General features: G+C 29.9%; 1 protein-coding gene across 1 annotated transcript; it reads right to left on the bottom strand.

The window, feature by feature from the left end:
- Window positions 1-5,480: 5,480 nt before the first annotated feature.
- LOC115695309 (la protein 1) lies at window positions 5,481-9,503 on the bottom strand. The gene is made up of 10 exons (XM_030622386.2): window positions 9,321-9,503; window positions 9,131-9,209; window positions 8,782-8,931; window positions 8,425-8,567; window positions 7,600-7,748; window positions 7,168-7,263; window positions 6,696-7,068; window positions 6,149-6,296; window positions 5,951-6,029; window positions 5,481-5,825 (listed from the first exon to the last, which is right to left on the bottom strand). Exons 1-10 carry the CDS (start codon window positions 9,363-9,365, stop codon window positions 5,732-5,734), a joined length of 1,356 nt encoding a protein of 451 aa, XP_030478246.2. The 5' UTR covers window positions 9,366-9,503; the 3' UTR covers window positions 5,481-5,731.
- Between the last annotated feature and the right edge of the window lie 10,299 nt (window positions 9,504-19,802).

Genomic DNA, 19,802 nt, shown 5'->3' with positions numbered 1-19,802 from the left:
ATGATAAATTAACTAAATGCAATTTATTGACTAAATTAACAACTGAAATGGGAAAATAATTAATATTCCAAAAAATAAAAATTTATAAAAAAATTCGGAATTTTTCCCTTTTTTTTTTTTTTTTGAAAAATCCATCTTGCCAAACGACATGTCGTTTTGCAAAAACAAACGACACGTCGTTTTTCCAAAATTTGAAGGGTTTGAAAATGAAGAAGAAAACGACACGTCGTTTTCCCTAATGAAAAACGACACGTCGTTTTTTCAATGCAGGGCTGATTCACAAGAGTATGAACGACATGTCGTTTTCCACAATGTGAAAAACGACATGTCGTTTTTCAACAACGACAATTGCAATGTGCCATTCAAACGACACGTCGTTTTACGCCAAACGACACGTCGTTTTCTCCAAACGACATGTCGTTTTGCGTCGTCTTCTTCAGCGAACCGGGTCGATTTTTACCCGTTTTTCTGCACGCGGTCGGGATCGAACCCGAGGCCAAACCCCCGATCGGAAATTGCGTTTCCGACGACCAAATTGCGTGTTTTCAAATCTAAAATGTTCTAAATCAAATAATAAAGAGATCCACATAGATTTTATGCACGAAAACACGAAAAAATATATACTTTAATATCACGAAACTAATCGGGTCCGAAAAAGTTTTAACTGAAAATTTTTTCCATCTTTAAGTTTTTCAATGAATTTTCAATGCTTAGATCGATCTATAATACTATACGAATATAGTAATGTATATAGAATTCGAAATAAACACCGAAAAATGAAAAAAGGAAAAAACAAAAACATGGACCGATATATATACGCATGTATATATATATATGCATGTATATATCACATAATAAAAAGAATATTATGATTATTATTATGTGATAAAACATATATATATAATATACAATATATATATAAACATATATATATACACGTAAATATACCAAAAAAAAAAAATGAAAAAAATGTATGTTTACTGTATATACGTGTATGTATTATATATATAAATGAAGGGTAGGAATAAAACTGTATATATATATGCGTATGAAAATATATATATATAAACGGGATTGTATGAATATGAGTATATATATACACCAACTAACCAAAATAAATATATATAAATATGAACAGTGTATATAAGTGTATATATATATGAAACTCAACCAAAATCAAGGCAGAGATAAATCCGCTCTGATACCAACTGTTAGACTATATATATAGTGTATGTAATATAGCATATATAATGATATGAAATGCGGAAAATAAACTGTAATCATATCTATAATATATGCAATGAAAGGATCGATGTACCTCCAGCCATTGATCTTTGAGCTTGATCCTGCGATAGCTTCAGTATTGGAGTTCGGGCTTCCTCGCTCTCTCAACTCTCTTTAGATGGAATTTGCTGAATGGATTCAGAATGAGTGAGGAGCTCGGGGACCGAGACCCTATATTTATAGGTGAGATACTCCATCAGTATCTGTGCCACATTAATTGTCAGAATATTTTGACAATTAATTCAGGAAATCAAATCAGGTAATGAATATAGAAATCTGACCATATATAGAATATTACATAATTGATTTTGTTCAGATTTAATGAATATAAAATATTCATTTATCAGAAAATCAATTATTTATTTATTTCCTTAAATAGAAAATCATTTCCTTAATATTAGAAAATAATTTCCTTATATAAAATATTCTAATAGAAGTGTCTAAATATCCAATATATCCAACATCCAATTAAACTAATTAGTATTTTCATTTAGTTTGGATGAGTAATTAGATTTTATAATATTGTACGTAAAATATATATGTATACATAAAAATTAACATTAAAATTTTACTCTTTTTTTCTTGGATTGGATGGATCCAGTCTAATCCAGTACATATTGGACCTAAAATATTGGATGGATCCGATCCGATCCAAAAATACTAGTCTAAAATATTGAATAAATTCAAATTGAACCAATAAATATATATAAAATACATCCAATGGATAGAACCGATCCAATCCAACATCCAATGGATGTTGGATCGATTGGATGACTGAAATCAATTGGATCGGATCGGATGGTAAAATCTAACATCCAATATATAATTGGATCGGATCTGGATGGGCCTAAAAACATTGGATGTGATCCAATGAACACCCCTACGCGTGCCATCCCCAACCAGCCTTCTCGCAACAGCAATCACCAACCCTTGAGACTCCAATATACTCCTCCAAATATAACTAGGATTGCTTCCTAAAGATGTAGTAAGAAAGTTACCATGAGCAAAGTATCTTGCTTTGAATATCTTTGTAACCAAACTATCCTCACAAGTGAGAAGTCTCCAACATTGCTTTGCCAATAATGATAAATTTTTGATAATTTTTTTAATATATAACCAATTTAAAGATAATTTCTAACACAAATAGATACAGAACATGTAATCAGTCTTTGTCATAACACCTCTGATCAGATTATTATTAAATTTTATTTTTAAAAAATAAGCTTAAGGTACTGTGTACCATTTCGAAAAATATAAGGTTAAATTTGTTATTAATAAAATAGAGAGTTTAATAAAAAAATTATAAAATATAGGATTTAAATTAATATTTATTTATATAATATTATTTGTAAAAGTATTTAGAGATATAATAATTATAAATTTTCAAAGAAATGATTGGCAAAATAGCCTTTCTTTTTAAGTCAATTTGCACTTTACTTAGCTTGTTAATTCTTCGCAAAATGACCTCATTTTAAAATTTTGACTAGTCATCTAAATATTTCGACCACTTATGGAAATTTTTCGACTAAGCATGTCTAGAGTGTTAGATGTGATCTAGAAAAAAAAATATATATTAAAACTAGGCCTAAGTAAAACAAAAAATCGGACATATTTACAAAGTTCAAGCTTTTAGTTTTTGATATATGAGTGACCAAATAAGAAGAATGGTTGAACTTGAACTTAGTAGTATCAAAGTGGAAGAAGAAGAAGAGTGGGTGGCAACTGGAAGTGAGAGACACACACATAAGAGGTGTTTGTTTTTTAAAGGGTTAGGGTAGAGACATGGTCGGTCTTGAGGTGAGGCGAGCCAGGCGTGCGCCTTAGGCTCCCACATTCTCAGGGCTCCAAAATTGTAAAAAAGAAAATTACCAATATACAAATAAAACATTAAATAATAACAAGGGATATTAACAGTAAAACTACTTGAATTTTATGTTTTTTATCATTTAACCACAAAATTGATTTTTTGACAGTGAAACCTATCAAATTCAAATTCTATTTGCTCTTTACACTTCCGTCCAAAACTCTCAGTTAAGTGTTACGGTGGACTGCCTACGTGTACACAAGAGTACACGTAGTAAAATTTTAGTAGTCCATTTAATTTTAATTTTAAATATAATAAAAATTATTTTAAAATTTCAAAAAAAATTATTTAGAAAAATAAAATAATTTTTTTTTTCTTTTTTCCTTTTCTTTTTCTTCTTTTCTTTTCTTTATATTTCGTTTGAAATACACTAATTCTTTCTCACCCCGCAACCACCACCATCACACCACCTTCGTGAACACCACCACCATCACATCACCTCCATTAACACCACCACCATCACAATTATTATCACAGTCACCACTACCATGAGAACATCTCCAATGGTAGCATCCTTAAAAGATGCTAGAAATCTCCACATCATTCAAAAATATAATATTTTATTTTATCTCTCTTTCACATTATTTTTGGCACTCTTACTTCTAAAATCACTCCAATGGTATAACACTCTTCAAAAATACTATAATTATGATCTCACACATTATTTTTTAATTATTTAGTAACAATATTTTTTTAATTTTAATTTTTTATTAAAAAAATAATGATAAACATCAATGCTATTGTATAGCATTCACACATATTCCTAGAATAACATTATTTTTCCTCTAATGGTATAACATTTCAATATTTTGCCACTTCATCTATCCACCTAAGCAAGCATCCTTTAATTTTTTACCATTGGAGATGCTCTTACACCACAACTACTATTAATTATAGGGTGTTTATTATATTATATGATTTTTACTGCAGTTTACTGGTGGTATTTTATCGATTAAAATTATATAATATGATAACATTTTTAGGAGTATTGTTAAGTTAGTTAAAAAACATATTTTTCAAGTGAGCTTTATCATACACATTTTTTAACTATAATTAATGGTGTACAATTATAGTTGTCTTTAGAGAATTAATTTTATTAGAAAAACATAATTACATGTACGAAACTTGTGTCTTTCATATTTATTTTTTGATTACTTCTCATTTTAATTACATGTTTAATTTTTCAAAATTATTTTCTTCATATTTTCATCACAAACAAGTTTCTTGTTTTATTTTTCTAGAACTCACTAAGTGTCCTTTTGAGTGTTATTTTCTTCCTTGTAGATATTTACTAACGCAACCGCAGTATAATAAATTGGGCGATATCAATCTTACAAAAAGTTTCTTCACTCAAGTTTAAGGTTATACAAATTCTAATGTGTATATCTAAAAAATAGCAAGAAAAAATAAATAAATCATCTTAAAGAGACATCCATGTGAAAAAGTATACCTCTCCAAATTTTTTTATCAAATTTAATCGCAAACCATCGTGAAACTATCGTCTTGCATTGTGTTTCCCCTCACAAAACAATTTTTCATAGCAACATTGATAGACAATCATTAAACATCACTTATCAACATTTTTTTTTTCTAAAAATAGTCATGCACTATCATTAAGCTTATTTTTATATGGTTTAATTCTTTGCATCTTTTGCGTCTAAAATGTTTTCATGAAACTATTCTTGAATAATGTTCACTTCATTTCCAAAAAAAATTACTGGATTGTATAGCCTTAGTATCGTTTTTCAACATTTGTTTTTGCCTTCAAAATTATGTTATGACGAGAGCCTCGCACAGCCTTCATTTTAGCATCGTTTTTTTTCACGTCAAAATTTTATTTTCCATGAAACCTTCATTTTAGCATCTTTTTTCCTGTAATTTTTATATTTTCACGGGAACAGTGTTTTATTATCGTTTCGATGCTGATATTCATAGACCGTTTTGCCCTCACTAGTCTAATTTTATTACAACATACATGCTAACAATACTGTGTGAAGATAGAAGGCCTACAAGTGGTGAAAAAAGTTCAAAACTATCGTCGCATTATCGCAAACACTTTTTTTGACATAATTTTGAGCCACTAAAATGAAGTTTAGTTTTCATTTTTGCCTGAGTTTTCAATCATTACAGTATATATGCAAAACAATTTAAAATTAGTAAGAGAGATCGTGTTAGGATTATTTTCGTTTCAGGCCTAAAAAGTTAAGAACTAATGTTTTAGCATCGCTTCTTTAAAATCAAATTTTTTGATAAAAAAGCCATCGCAAACATATTATATCACAGTCTTGCACATATGTTTTAACTTGTATGATTTCAATCATTACAACATATATTTAATAAGTTAGGATCCGTAGATCCTCAAATTTCCCTTGGTAATTTCAAAAGTCACAAACTGAACGCTAATAAATAGTAAGTTACAAAAGCATGCTACTGCTGTGTTACAGTTCACAGCACGAAACTAGAGCATAACAGACCACCAAGCCATTATGAGCATAGAGCTCTCAATGGCCACATTTCTCTGTAAGCTTCAAACAAAATTGATCATGAAAAACTACATTTAAACGTTTCCCTATAGATATTTTCTCAATTTGCTTTCTGAGCTTTAGCTGAGCGACCACCCGATGCATCATTGTCTCTTGAGCGGCCATGTTTCCAGCCTCTGTTGTGTTTACCTCCCCTGTTTAAGCAAAAAACGATATTAACAACAAGACCACAATCAGAATTCGGGAATCCAAAAATGAAACACCAGACAACATCATATGATAAATCGATTGAATCATAAATTATGGGTTTTTTTCTAACCTTCCACGGTTGCCTTTAAAATCCCGTTTGTCTTGATTACCGCGGAGGAGTAAGCTCCAGTAATCCTTTTCAGCATCACCTGAGTACGTAGCATAGCAAATAGCAATTGGCGAAAAAAGTTATTTCAGGCATTTTTAAATAGGAAGGTAACCAATAATTGTGAATTGAACTTAATCACAGTTAAATGTTGCTGCCTACCAGTGACTGGATCTAGAGTAGCAACGAAGTTCTTCACAACCAGACCACCTTGTTCAGCCAGAACAGCTGCAGCACGAGCTTTCTGCACAGCTTCAGGTTCGTCGAATCGAATGTATCCTGATTCTTCTCCCATCTTAAAATCCACATACTTACCACAACAAAGAACCCAAGTGCAAGAATATCAGAAAAAAATGAAATCAAAAGAAAACCAAACCAAAAAGATTCAGAATGAAATACTGTTTATCAGCTTTTCCAAATAAAAATTTGAATAGTTTAAAAGGAAAAAAACGGTTACATGGCACTTGGCAGGATAAGAACTCTTAACAGTTAGTACTTAAGATGTGAGAACAAAAATGTTATGTGTGCCTGAGAGAATTCAGGAACCTGAGAGGCTAAAATAAAAATAGCTGAGTAGATTTCTGAGGGAAGACAGAGGGTTCTCAAGTAAAAGAATAGTGTTAAGAGGACCATAAACTAAACAAACGAACAAAAAATAAAATGGGCTCCAATTTAAATGACAGAGTTTAGTAATTATCATATAAGATACCTTGACAGTACCGAACTTTCCGAAAACAGCCTTCAGATCTTCTCGCAAAATTACTTCCATGTTATCTTTGAAGGTAGCAGCAGCATTAGTCTTTTCTTCTTTCTCTTCACTCTCTGCAACAGGAGCCTCAGAAGCCTTTTCTCCGTCTTTAATTTCATTCCCATCTTTCTCCAAATCTATTTTGCTATCAACACTCTCCCCTTCAACTTTTTCTTCTTTGTTGTTGTCTGTCTTAACATCTTCAGTAGCATTATCTCCATCAGTTCCAGCATTAATGCTACCATTGGCTGGCTCATGAGTGCCATTTGGTTCTGCAGAACCTTCAGCTGAGATCCTCTTTAATGCGAATGCAACAATTAAGCCTTTTGTATAACTGTGATCATCATCAAGTGAAGATAATGAGATTATAACCAGTAAAGCATGAGAATGTCAGTTGACCCTCATAAATCACGTCACAAGAATTACTACTTACCTTGCTTCGGGGGAATTCTTGCCTTTTGAACTTGCAAGGGAACGATTTTTCTCAAATTCCTCTGTTTCTTTCTCTCTTTCGGCATCAAAATCCTTCCTGAGTAGGAAATGCTATTTTAGAAGGCTTCTCTTTTATTTATTTCTTGGGGTAAAGTTCAGCTTTGTTATAGATAAAACTGCTATGCTTCACTTATCCATTCTAAACAAAGAAAAGATAATAATATTGCTTGCGAAGTTCTGGAACCTCAACTATCTAATTAATTAAATAAAACATCCTTAAAAGTAGAGATATAACCCACATCAGATTTTCACACATTGAAAATCTATTTGGAACAGGAATCATCGAAATAAAAAGCTAAACCACAAAGTAAAGATTAAAAATAAAATAAAGACCACACGACTGGCATGTGCAGTGGATACAAGCAAAACTTACTTTGGTTTTAGGTTTAACTTAGCACCTGCATAATCAAAACTTTGCTTCAAAATATTTTCAGCATCTTCCTCATTTGAGAACTCAACCAAGGCCGTGCCACAAAAAAACCTCTTGTCAGCAACATGACGAGGAAGCCTCACACTGTTAACCTGAAATAATACAAAAACAAACCCTTAACCATAATAGATTTTTTTTTTTTTTTTTTTTTTTTTTTTTTTTAACCATAATAGATTTAGCAAATATAGGTCACAAACAATACACCCCCAATATCCACTGTATCACTTTTAGTGATATCCTAAGAGTAGTTGAAATTCCATAAAACATTAACATGAAACAACCAACAAAGCTATCCAAAACTGATGTATTAAAGTGAAGCAACGCCCAAACAGATGAATAATTGCTCCCTTTTCAAAAAAAAAAAAACAGATGAATAATTGAATATCTCTATTCATTGCCAACAAATTTCTTTCAAAATCCCAACCCTACCAAATTTTGAGAATTATAATTGTTAAATTTAGTGCCAGGTGAGTACTAGCCTTAGAAAGGCTCAAACTCTTAATGATACAGTTTCAATTTCTTTTCAAAACCACAGTTGAGCTATAGGCAGAAATATTTGCCTCAACTTCAAGGAATAGATTATACAAGCTCCTAAGATACTCAACTTGAAATCTAACCAAATTGTCAAAAATTCCTCATAATAATAAGTAACATGGACAATTATTAGGATTGGCTTGACCTCAAGGAGTTGACAGAGGTGGCAAAACATGCATTAACAAGAGTATGTTTACTTTCTTTCTATCACAAACACACAAGGGATTGCAATACCTTGGCGAATTTCCCAAAGAAAGCCTCCACTCCTTCCTGCTTCGTATTGTGCTCGAAGGGTGATACAGCCACTGTCCTACTGTCCAATTGCTCTATTAACTCCTCTGGTTTCACCAGTTCATTAGTCCTACCAACTTTTTTGCCTGAAACACATAAAGCACCAGGAAAACTAAACAAACAAACCAAAAAAAAAGGATAGTTCCCCACAAATCAAAACAAAGGCACCACATACATAATGATTTGCAAATGCAACAAATTTGTAATACAACTTAAACTAAAATACAAGCAACTTAAAAGTTTCAAACTAAAGACAAAGTTAAATTAAACCAAGCTCATAATATATCAATAAAAACTCACCATCTTCAGAGATCTTTAGGAAAGTGGACATTCTAAGAGTTTCGGCCACAGCCTTCACTATATCTTCAGCCACATTGTCTGGCTTCACATCCCCCAAATCGAGATGTGTTCTCATTCGGGTAAACGAGCATATCAATGCCAGACTAACCACTATATCTCAGTCAAGAACAACCAGTAGTACACAAATAAAAATAATACCTTCAATCTTAACCAAAGTCCCAAATCTCAAAAACGAAATCCTTTACTTGACACAAATAAAAAGAAAAAAACTTAATGATAAAAATCAGAACTTTTAATGGATGTGTAAATAAAGCTCAAACAAACACACACACACACAGGAAAAGGATACTTCCATCTTCGCTTTCGCTAATGGTATTTTTGAGAAAATTATCTCTAGGAAGATTGCTATCACCAAAGTAGAACTCGACCTGTATGTAATAAAATTCGAGAAAACAAGTAATATTAAAATTGATTGAAGAACCATTGAAACAAAAAAGAGAATGAAACAGAGGCAGTGGAAAGGGAGAAGAGTAGTGAACCTGTCGAAGTACTTTCTTGGAGGTTTCTTCATCTAAGGAAGCCATCGCCAGATTGGTACGGTGGAACGAAAGAGAGAAAGAGAGAGGGAGAAGGCAAAGTACAAAGGTTGAGTTGAAAGTGGAGACTGGGAAAGAGTTACTAGGGTTTAGGAACCGGGCTTTAAACTGGAACTAGTTGAAGAGGTCACACGTGTTTAGCATAAACTTAGAAAATAAAATGATGGAAATTACCTATATACTATTTTTTTTAACTTTTTTTTCAAATTTACGGTTTGGGTAGTTGCAATAGGGGTTTCTGTACGATTTTTTTGTTGTAATTTAGGTTGTAGCACTAGTTGCAATAGGGGTTTTTATGTAGAATTCTGTAAAAATGCAAGAAAAAAAACTATTTTGAAATGTAAAAATGAAAAAGTCCCTAAAATAAATTATGGGTCAAGATGGAAAATGACTTTAAATCTAACAATTAAGTTAATAGATGTCCATTTTTTAAAAAAATTAACAAAATGTCTATTCAATTAAAAAATTGATAATAAAATTACAATTATAACCTTGAATAATTAAGTGTTGGTATAGTTATTTTGCACAATAGTATATCGTTTTTAAGTGCAATAATATATTAAAAAAAACTGGAAGGTAGTATATATCTATAAATATATTTTTTTTAAAATAACTGAAAGGTAGTATATTATTTTAATGTGCTATGATATATAATGAACGAAATACAGAAATTAAAAAATGTAGAATATTAGTTTAAGTTTGAAGTATAGTTATATTTCACTAGGAAATATTGTTTTTATGTTCATTAGTATATCATGAAGGAAAGAAAAATAAAAAAAAAATGTGGAATATTAAATTAAGTTTTTGGTATATATATATTTTTCACTATACTGGTGGTATATTAATTTTTCACTATAGTATTTATGCTTATGATTACAGAATATAGTTTTTATATGTTATTGTATATCGTGGAAAAAAAATCATTTAATAGTATATTAGTTTAAGTTTATGGTATATTTATATTGGTTTAAGGTATATCGTTTGTATGTGATATGTATATCGTGAAGGATAGAAAAAAAAAAACTATTAAATATTAATTTAAGTATGAGGTATAGTTATATTTGACTCAGATATATTGATTTTATGTTCATTGGTATTTCATGAAAGAAAGAACAAAAAAAAAAAACTTGTGGAATATTAAATTAAGTTTTTTGTATAATTTTTTTTCACTATGCCGGTAGTATATTAATTTTTGACTATGGTATATCTGCTTATGATTGTGGTATATAATTTTTGTATGCTACTGTATATTGTGGAAAACAGTTCATTTAATAGTATATTAGTTTAAATTTGTGATATATGTATATTGGTTTAAGGTATATTGTTTGTATATCATACGATATATTAATAAAAAACTAATTATATGCTTAAATAACATATTAGACAGCAACAACAGCAGCAAAATCTACAAGAATAAAACATTTAATACCTTTTATATAATGAAAAAATAGTTGACGAAAAATTCAGTAGAGAGGTTTTGATATACTATTTTTCATAATTTCTATTAAAGGAATAAAACATATAATACATTTTATGTAATGAAGGGTATTTTAGGTATTAAAAAGTAAAAAATGACATTTATTTTATTATTTTAAAAAGGGAAATTTTATTTACACCCCAAAATTTTCTAAAGGCACCCCCATTTTAATAATTTTAATTTAATATAAATTTATATCTTTAGTTATACTAAATTTTTTCAACTTTTTTCTTCCAATTCATAAACTTAAAAAATATACTTATCAAATAAAATTAAATTATATTTTAAATATTATTACAAAAAAATTAAAATAAATTTTTTTATGAAATTTTCTTAGTAAAAAATAATAAAAATATATACATGAGTTAGAAAAAAATTATGAAAATAAAATCAAAATAAGTATTAAAATTAACATAAAATAATGTGAGAAAAAAATTTAAAAAAAATATCAAGAGTAATTTTTAAAGAATTATTTAAGTTTATATTTTTTGTAATAATGGGGTGTATTTATAATTTGGTGGGGTGCAAATAAAAGTACCCTTTAAAAAATGGACATTAACTATCTATAAAGTTAGAAATAGGATCATTTACTTGCATTTCTCATAAATTATTATATAAAATTAAAAGTATTGTTAATTTTTTTTTGTTAAGAAAACGAAATTTTTTTATTAAAAGACACGAAGCTTGAAAAATTTTAACAAACATAAGAGCTCATAAAATTAAGAGCAATTTATTGCAAAATTTTTCTATGTTTTAATTTTTATACATTTAATCTCATTTTTTTTTGTGGTATTATTTTTTTAAGTTTATTTTTATTTACAAATTTGACACTTTAGTTGATAACTCTATAAAAATAGAGTTATTTGGCTTTTTTTATGCATTAAATTAGTTTTGTTCTCAAATATTTTTAATTTATTTTAGTGACTTTTATTTAGCTTTACTTAATTTTGAATAAATATTAGTTCTAGTATTTATAGATTAGTTTTAGTTAATTTTTGTAATATTTTATTAATTTTATTTAGTTTTTATTTTAAAAATATTATTCTCAATATTATAAGAGATCAAATGTAAAATTTGGACTTATTAAGTGTCAAAATAGAGAACAATTTGAATTATATGGTTGATGTAGTTGATTAATTTACTAAAATTCAATTGAAGTCTAAATATTTTTTGTTCATGTCCATTTTATTTATTAATGGGCTGATATATTTTTAGTGTGATAAGCGTTTAACAAACAAAATACAAATAAAAAAAAAAAAGACAAATGAAAAAAAATTGGCTGATCTTTGTTTTCTTTTTCAAGGGCTTGGCGTGTGATTGAAGGGTTGGCATTGCGTACATATATCTTTATATATTAAAAGTGTCTATCTAACGGCATTTCTTGGTTTAACAGAATATACTTAAAAATAAAAGAATATTCTGTTAAATTTAACGATTAGTTTGATCTCCCGTTAACAAATAAATCCAATAATTAAACCCAAAAAATTAAACAATCTTTTAAATATTAATAATCTCTTTTTAAATTAAAAAAAATATTTTAGCCACATATCTCTCTAACAAACCTATCTTGGAGAATATTAATAATTTTTATATGCAATTAATTTATAAAAACCACACATAACTTACATTACAATTACGATTACTTTATATCTTTATATATTAAAAGTGCCTATCTAACGGCATTTCTTGATTTAACAGAATATACTTTAAAAATAAAAGAATATTCTGTTAAATTTAACGATAGGTTTGATCTCCCGTTAACTTTCAAAAATATATAAATAATTAAACCCAAAAAATTAAACAATCTTTTTTTAAACGTTTAAACCAAATAATTAAATCCAAAAAATTAAACAATCTTTTTTTAAATTAAAAAAAAAAAAAAATCATCCTAGCCACATATCTCTCTAACATAACAAACCGTATTTCTCCAATGTTTGATATTTTTTTTATTAGTTAAACGTTAACAAATAAATAAAAAATTAACAAATATTAATATTGTTACACGATTAGCTTAACAGATTAGGCTTACACGATTTTTTTTTTAAACCCAAAAAATTAAACCATTTTTTTTAAATTAAAAAACTACACCAATACCCACCCTAAATAACAATCATCAATATAAAATTTAAACTCTATATATAAAAAAAAAAATCGTTTATAACATAAAGCATTTGAATAACAATGTGTATATTATAGGTTTATATACACAATTATGACATTCTTAACAATTAGTTTTATAAAACATATCGTTTATAACATAATTTACAATTAGTCATTAAATTCTTAAACAAAAACCCCTAGAACTTAAAATAAAACTAATATTTATGTGGCTCGCCATGTAATTCTCTTCTAGTATATATACACGTGCATAGATGTAAATCAAAAAGGATAAGCAAGAGGTGAATTGAATAAAAAAAGAAGGAGAGACGAGTGCTACTCCAAAAAAAAAAAAAAAAAGAAAACACTGAAGAAAAAGAAGAAGAAAAATGGAGAGAGTTTTATTTGAGTGTTATTTAGAGTTTTAGTTTAGCATTTTAATTTTAAGATTGGCAAAAATCAAGAGAAAGAAAAAGAGAAATTTGAAAAGAAAAGAGTCTTGTCACAACTCTAAAATGGGTTTTTATTTTTATCTCTATTTTCTTTTAAACTTTATAATTTTTGCACAATCTATTATGAGCTAATTTTTTTTTTGTTAGAATTATTTGTTGACTAAAAATTATGATTTGGTATTTTGTTGTTATGTTTAGTGAGTTGATTTTGTTCATTCAAAAGTATTTTGTGTAAATTGCTTATTTTTGTTTGATTACCATTAGTAAGTACTAGCAAATCTTGATTTTGAAAAAAATAGGGTTAGTGGAATTGTTGAATGATGTATGAATATCACTTTGAAAAAAATGTGATTTGTAAATGGCGTAGGAATATGTTATTTACCTTGTATGACTTGAAGGAATTGTACTTAAATTGGGATTCTTAAAATTAACCGCGCATAGAAATATGTTAATTAATTAGAGAAATCAAATCATAAACACTTTTGAAAAAGCATTATGACATTTTAAATTTCTAGTTGACATTATCAATTTACAACAATACTCATTTGCACCATTATATCAACTTTGCATTTTTAGGCCAATTTAATAATTCTAGCTTGTTTTCTTATAAGTTTGTGTTTGTTAATTTTTGTATATTCTCATCACTTTATTTTATTTTATTGAAACCAATTTGTGAGTACGTAATTAGTTTTGTAAATTAATCTTCAATTTTCAATCTTGTAGGGACGATACTCGATTTATCACTTTATTACTTGTTAACGATTGTGTGTACTTGTGTATACAATTTTTACAACAAGTTTTTGGCGCCGTTGCCGGAGATTGATTTAGTGAAATTTTAATTGTGGAACTTAATTACTATCAATTTGGTTTTTTCGTTTTCATTTGTTTAGTTTTATTTTCTTGTTCTATTTTACGCTTTGTTTATCTTGTTTTGGTTTCTCTTGTAAGGTACTTGAGATGTCTCATCGACAAGTCCTTATGAATTTTGTTCAACATGACTTGGAACCCTTGTATGAAGCATGGTGGAGATACAATGCATTTTAATGAGGTTTCCATATCATGGGCTATCCAATGAGTGTCAATTAGAGGTCTTCCTCAATGGGTTGAATTCCACAACAAGGGAATGGGTAGAAAGAGGAGATGGTACCACCAATTTCTATCAACTATCAATCGATGAAGCCTATTGGATGTTGGAAGACATGGCAGAGTACAATGAGTGGTGTTGTATGTTGGGTTTTGTGCCCTAAATAAAACCCATTACAATCTGATTAGTTATCAATCTAAGAAATTTGAAGTGATTTATGTTTGCATGAATTTTTCATGCTTATGGTTTAATATATTTAATATATGCACAAAATCAGTTAAGTCCAGAACATATATTTATTCACAATTACAATATTGTCAACACAGTGGAATGTGATTGTGATTATATGATTCAAAAGATTAAGTCCATGTTTCATCAGTGTTTTGGATTTACACTGATGTGATAATCAGCGATGATGTGTACTTACACTTGGAGTAAGTTTTATGTTCTTTCTAGGACATTGGTAAAGTATACTAGTTTCGAATGTATGGAGTATACATTGGACTGGACCGATATTGAACTTAGTCAAGATATTATAAACTTACCGTTGTATCTTTCCAAGTTAATATCACTAGTTGATCTTAGATTAAAAGAATCTAAATCCTGATATGCTTAGGCTTAACTCAGGAGTGCTATTCATGTTCTTTGATTTATTAGTTAAGCCTACTTTTGGGTCAGGGTGATACATATATTTTGGGAACATGATAGTATGATTGAGTGGGAGCGCTGAACATAAATATGGAATCTATAGCTTCTACTGGTGTATAGAAGTCAAGTGATGATTCCCTTCGAGCTTAGCTAAATAGAAGTAAATGGATGAGCTCTTGTTTCAGTGACTATTTCTTAGATCACTAAAACATCATTTACAGGTAGCTAAGTGTTTTAAGGGGCCAAATACAGTGAGGGGTGAAAACGGTAAATTTATCCCATCTCGATGTAAATCATCAATATAGAGGATCTTTGATCACATTAAGATTATAACAATGGTTAAATGAGATAGCATATCTATATCGTGGAACATATAGAATGCTCTATATAAGTCTGAGAGTGCAATTCCAAGTTCTAAGAGTGGATTCAACAAGGAATTAATAAGTTAGGAATTTACTTGCTAAATTCGGTTCGCTTATTGGAAGCTCAGCATTATAGACCCATGGTCCCCATTCTAGTTGAGACCATACTGCTTGTAAGACTCAATAATTGATTTATGATTAATCAATTATAATTCTAAAGTTAGACTATGTGTAATTTGTGAATTTTCACTAAGCAGGGGTGAAATTGTAAAGAAAAGAGATTCTAGGTTTATTTATTAATTGAGAGACTCTATATGTCTAATTAATAATTATATTAAATGACAATATTATTTAATAGTCTATTTTAGTTACTAAATAATTAGTTTTGGCATTTAAATGGTTAGAATTGGAAAATTGGCGTTTTTGAGAAAATAGAAATAAAAATTGTGAAAACTGCAAAATCCAAGTGAGGCCCACTAACACCTATGCCCGGCCACTTGATTGGGTTTTTCCAATTAATATTTTCATTATTTTAATGCCAAGTAATTACTAACCTAAACCTAGTAGTTGCCTATAAATAGAAAGTGATGGCTCAGTCAAAAACAACAATTTTTTTAAGAGTTTGTCAGTAATTCAAGAGATTGCCTTTCAGAAAACTGAGCCTTCCACTTTCTCTCTATAGCCGACCCTCTCTCTCTCTTTTCTTCTTCATAATTTCAAAACCTCTTAGTGATAGAGTAGTGCCCACACACAGCAAGTGGTATCTCAATCATAGATTCGAAGACTGTGAAGGATCACATTCAAAGAGAAGGACATTCGGGCTCAGATCTTGATAATACTCTGCGACAGAAAGGATACAAGGGTTAGAGATCTGAGTGGAAGGAGACATATTACTCCTTTGCAACCAATGTAAGGTTTTCTTAACTTTATATGTGTTTATTATTATCGTTTTAGAAAGTTCATATTTAGGATGTTAAACAACATACTTGTGAGTAGATCTAAGATCCTGGTAAAATAAATTCCAACATTGTAATTGTCCAAACAATGACCATGTTTGGGAGGCCAACTACAACAATTTAGAGCCAAAATTTGACACTTACACTCAAGGACCAAATGATGAGAAATTGAGAGATTTTCAAGAGTTCAACATAGATGAAGAGCCTCATCAAATGGCTCAACCAAGTTCACTTGAGGTGTTGATGATGGAGTTCATGGCAAAAAATGATGCCTTAATTCAAAGCCAAGCTTCATCCTTGAGGAAATTGGAGAACCAATTTGAGCTTTTGGTCAATGAGTTGTGTGATAAACCCTATGAAATTTTGGGTAGTGATATGGAAATTCAAGGGAGGAAGAAGAAAGTGAAAATGTCATTTTGAGGAGTGGTAATGAGTAGGAGATGCTGGGGAAAACTTTTGAGCAATTACAAGAGCCCACTTCAATCTAAAATAGTGAAGAAAATGATGAGGAAGCAAGCATTTTAAGTTTGTCAATATTTGTTGTGGCTCATAATGTTGCAACATTTTCACAGTAAAGTCACCCAGATTTTGACAAAATTCAACAACAAAATGTTTACATTCCTCAACCTAGTGAGTCATTAGTCATGGAAGCCTACGCCTATAAAGATCATTTTTGGCCACTACCTCCTCCTCCCCCATTGGTATGGTACCTTGGCATCCATCATGTGCATTCATCGAAATCAAGTCAAGTTGATAATTTGGCCTATTCAATTCCACATCTCGCCAAGCTTGAGGGCGTTGAAAATGAAGACCCATATGTGAGGGCATATGCCACTCTCTATGGGCAGAAGCCACTCTTTGATGAGTGCTTCTCAAAAGGTCACTTTAAATCAAGCGCTTCTTGGGAGGCAACCTAGGCTTTCTAAACTTTGTCTTTTTTTTTTTTTTAAATTCAGTATATGCTATGTTAAATGGTTTTGACAATTGCATCGTAGTTTTTTCTCTCTTTCTTTTCTTTTTCTCTCTTGTAGGTGCAATCATAAAGTCAAATGGAATTGAACGCACTTGTGGAGGTTGACACTAGCAAGTTTGCACATCATTGACTAAGGGAGTTCTTCTTTAACTCTTCTTTATTTATTTTTAAACTTGCTCACACATATTTGAGAATTTTGTGCTTAAACATGTTTTGGGAAACTAATTTTTTTTTAATTTTATTTTGCTTGCTTGAAAAAAAAAATTGAGGCATATGTGCTTTGGGTTGGTGATTGTCCACATTCTAATACATGATTGATAGTAAGCATAGCTTGTTGAAAAATGTAAATATTGTTTGAGGTTGTGGCTAGTTCTTGTTAGTTTTATTTTGATTGAGATATGTCCAATTTTGAGCACAAATGCCTTAATCATTAAATTGTGTGTGATTTGGTGAAAATTGTGTAAATATGTGATTTTGTGATCTCACTAGTCTTAAAATTTGTTTGATTCTCTCTTGAGGCGAAATCCTAGACGACACTAAACTAAAGACATGATTTAGGCCATTTTCGGACCGTTTGAGCCTTTTGAGCCAACCGTGATATTATTTTATCCCTAGTCACCATCTTTGAGCATAATTGATCTCTTTATTTCTTTACCACATGTAAGCCTAGCCAAATATAAATCTTTCCACCATACACCCTTTGAGCACCTTATTATTCTAGGATATTCGTTTGTTGTGTCATGATGGAGATGGGAAGAGTGTAATTTTGGTTGAGTGGTAATTGTGTGAGTGTTTTCATTGTGCCATTTTATTATTCTCACCATTGGGGATAGTGTTGAATTTTAAGTTTGGGGTATGATACTATTTTATGTGTATATTGCCCTTATTATATTTGTATTGTTAGTTATTAAAAAAAAGAGTGTTTAAAATTAAGTTTGGGGGTGTGTCACCCCTTGAAAAAAAAAAGAGTGTTTAAAATTAAGTTTGGGGTGTGCCACTCCTTGCAAAAAAAAAGCAGGATTTTTTTTAAAAGTTGGAAGTTCCAGGTGTTATAGCATTGCTTCAGCATTCTGGAGCAGGGATGCAGAAAAAAAAAATGTTATGCTAAAGCATTGCTATAATTCTTGGGAGCACGTTATTTTGGAAAAATTTTAGGGCGATAAATAATGGCAATATTAATACTCAAATTTTCTGTGGGATATTCTTTGAGGAAGTAAGTGTGAGGTCTCATTTTGGTCTTAGGAAAATTAAGGTATTTTTAGGGTGATTTGAGCCAAAAATGACTTCTCTTAACCACCTTCACCTAAGCCTTACATTACAAGCTTGAAAAAGTCATTTTGATCTTTGGTTTTGTGTTTGTCTACATTAGTGGAGAGAGAGAGTGAAAAATAAACATATGAGACTTTGTCATTTTAGAGATTTTGTGCTTAATTTATATTTGCATAAATTGATCTAAATGACATGCAATAATTTGAGAAAAAGCATTTCACACACACACACACTTGGAGTAATCAAAATTACAATGAAACTTGTTCTTGAAAATTTTACAATCATTGGATAATCTTTATTTGTTTTTTCTCTAAGCTATGTTCACTAATCAATCTTTAAGAAAAATTTGGAGATCACCAACTTTAGTGTCTGTTAACACAGATTTTCGTTAACTAAAAATAGGCCTTTTCGTAATAAATTTAACACAGAAATTATGAACATTAATAAAGTATAATAAATATAATAATAACACCAGGGATTTTACGTGGTTTTGCAGTTAATAATAATATATAATATACAATTAATAATAATTTCTCTCCAAGATTTTTTTCGTCCCCTTTTTCTGTAGAATCTGCCCCTATTTATAGGAACATAGGTTGGCAGTTATTTATATTCAAATTTTAATTACATGATCGTTTCATGAAACGTGAGATTTGATCACGTTTCATTTAAACACGTGTGGATAACAATTGATAACCGCATAACTGTTTATCATTCTTATCTTCAAGGCGGTTGACGTTGATTTGGACAGTGGTATCTCGCTTTGCCTATAGATGACCAATGATGACTTGGTTAGTCATATGCCTTCCGGCAATGGCATGAGCACCAGTGTACTGAGCAAACTTAAGAACTGCTCTTTGACCATAAGGCCTCGCAGACTGGACAATCATGTTCTACGTATTTCCAAGTTGATACACTTAGTTATTATAATGTGGAAAATACGCTAAGTATTTAACAGCTGATTCGTCTCGTCAGTATTCTCTTATGTATAGCGAGGTAGATGCCTCGCTATATATTGTATGTGGTTGTTTCAGATTACTTCACTTATTTTTTTTTTAAACTTGTCCTTGAATCTGCGTCTTCCGATGCTGGATGGTGTCTCGTCAA

The sequence above is a fragment of the Cannabis sativa genome, chromosome X (genome assembly GCF_029168945.1).
Source record: "Cannabis sativa cultivar Pink pepper isolate KNU-18-1 chromosome X, ASM2916894v1, whole genome shotgun sequence".
Lineage (NCBI taxonomy): Eukaryota > Viridiplantae > Streptophyta > Magnoliopsida > Rosales > Cannabaceae > Cannabis > Cannabis sativa.
This window is presented reverse-complemented; position numbering and strand designations above follow the sequence as displayed.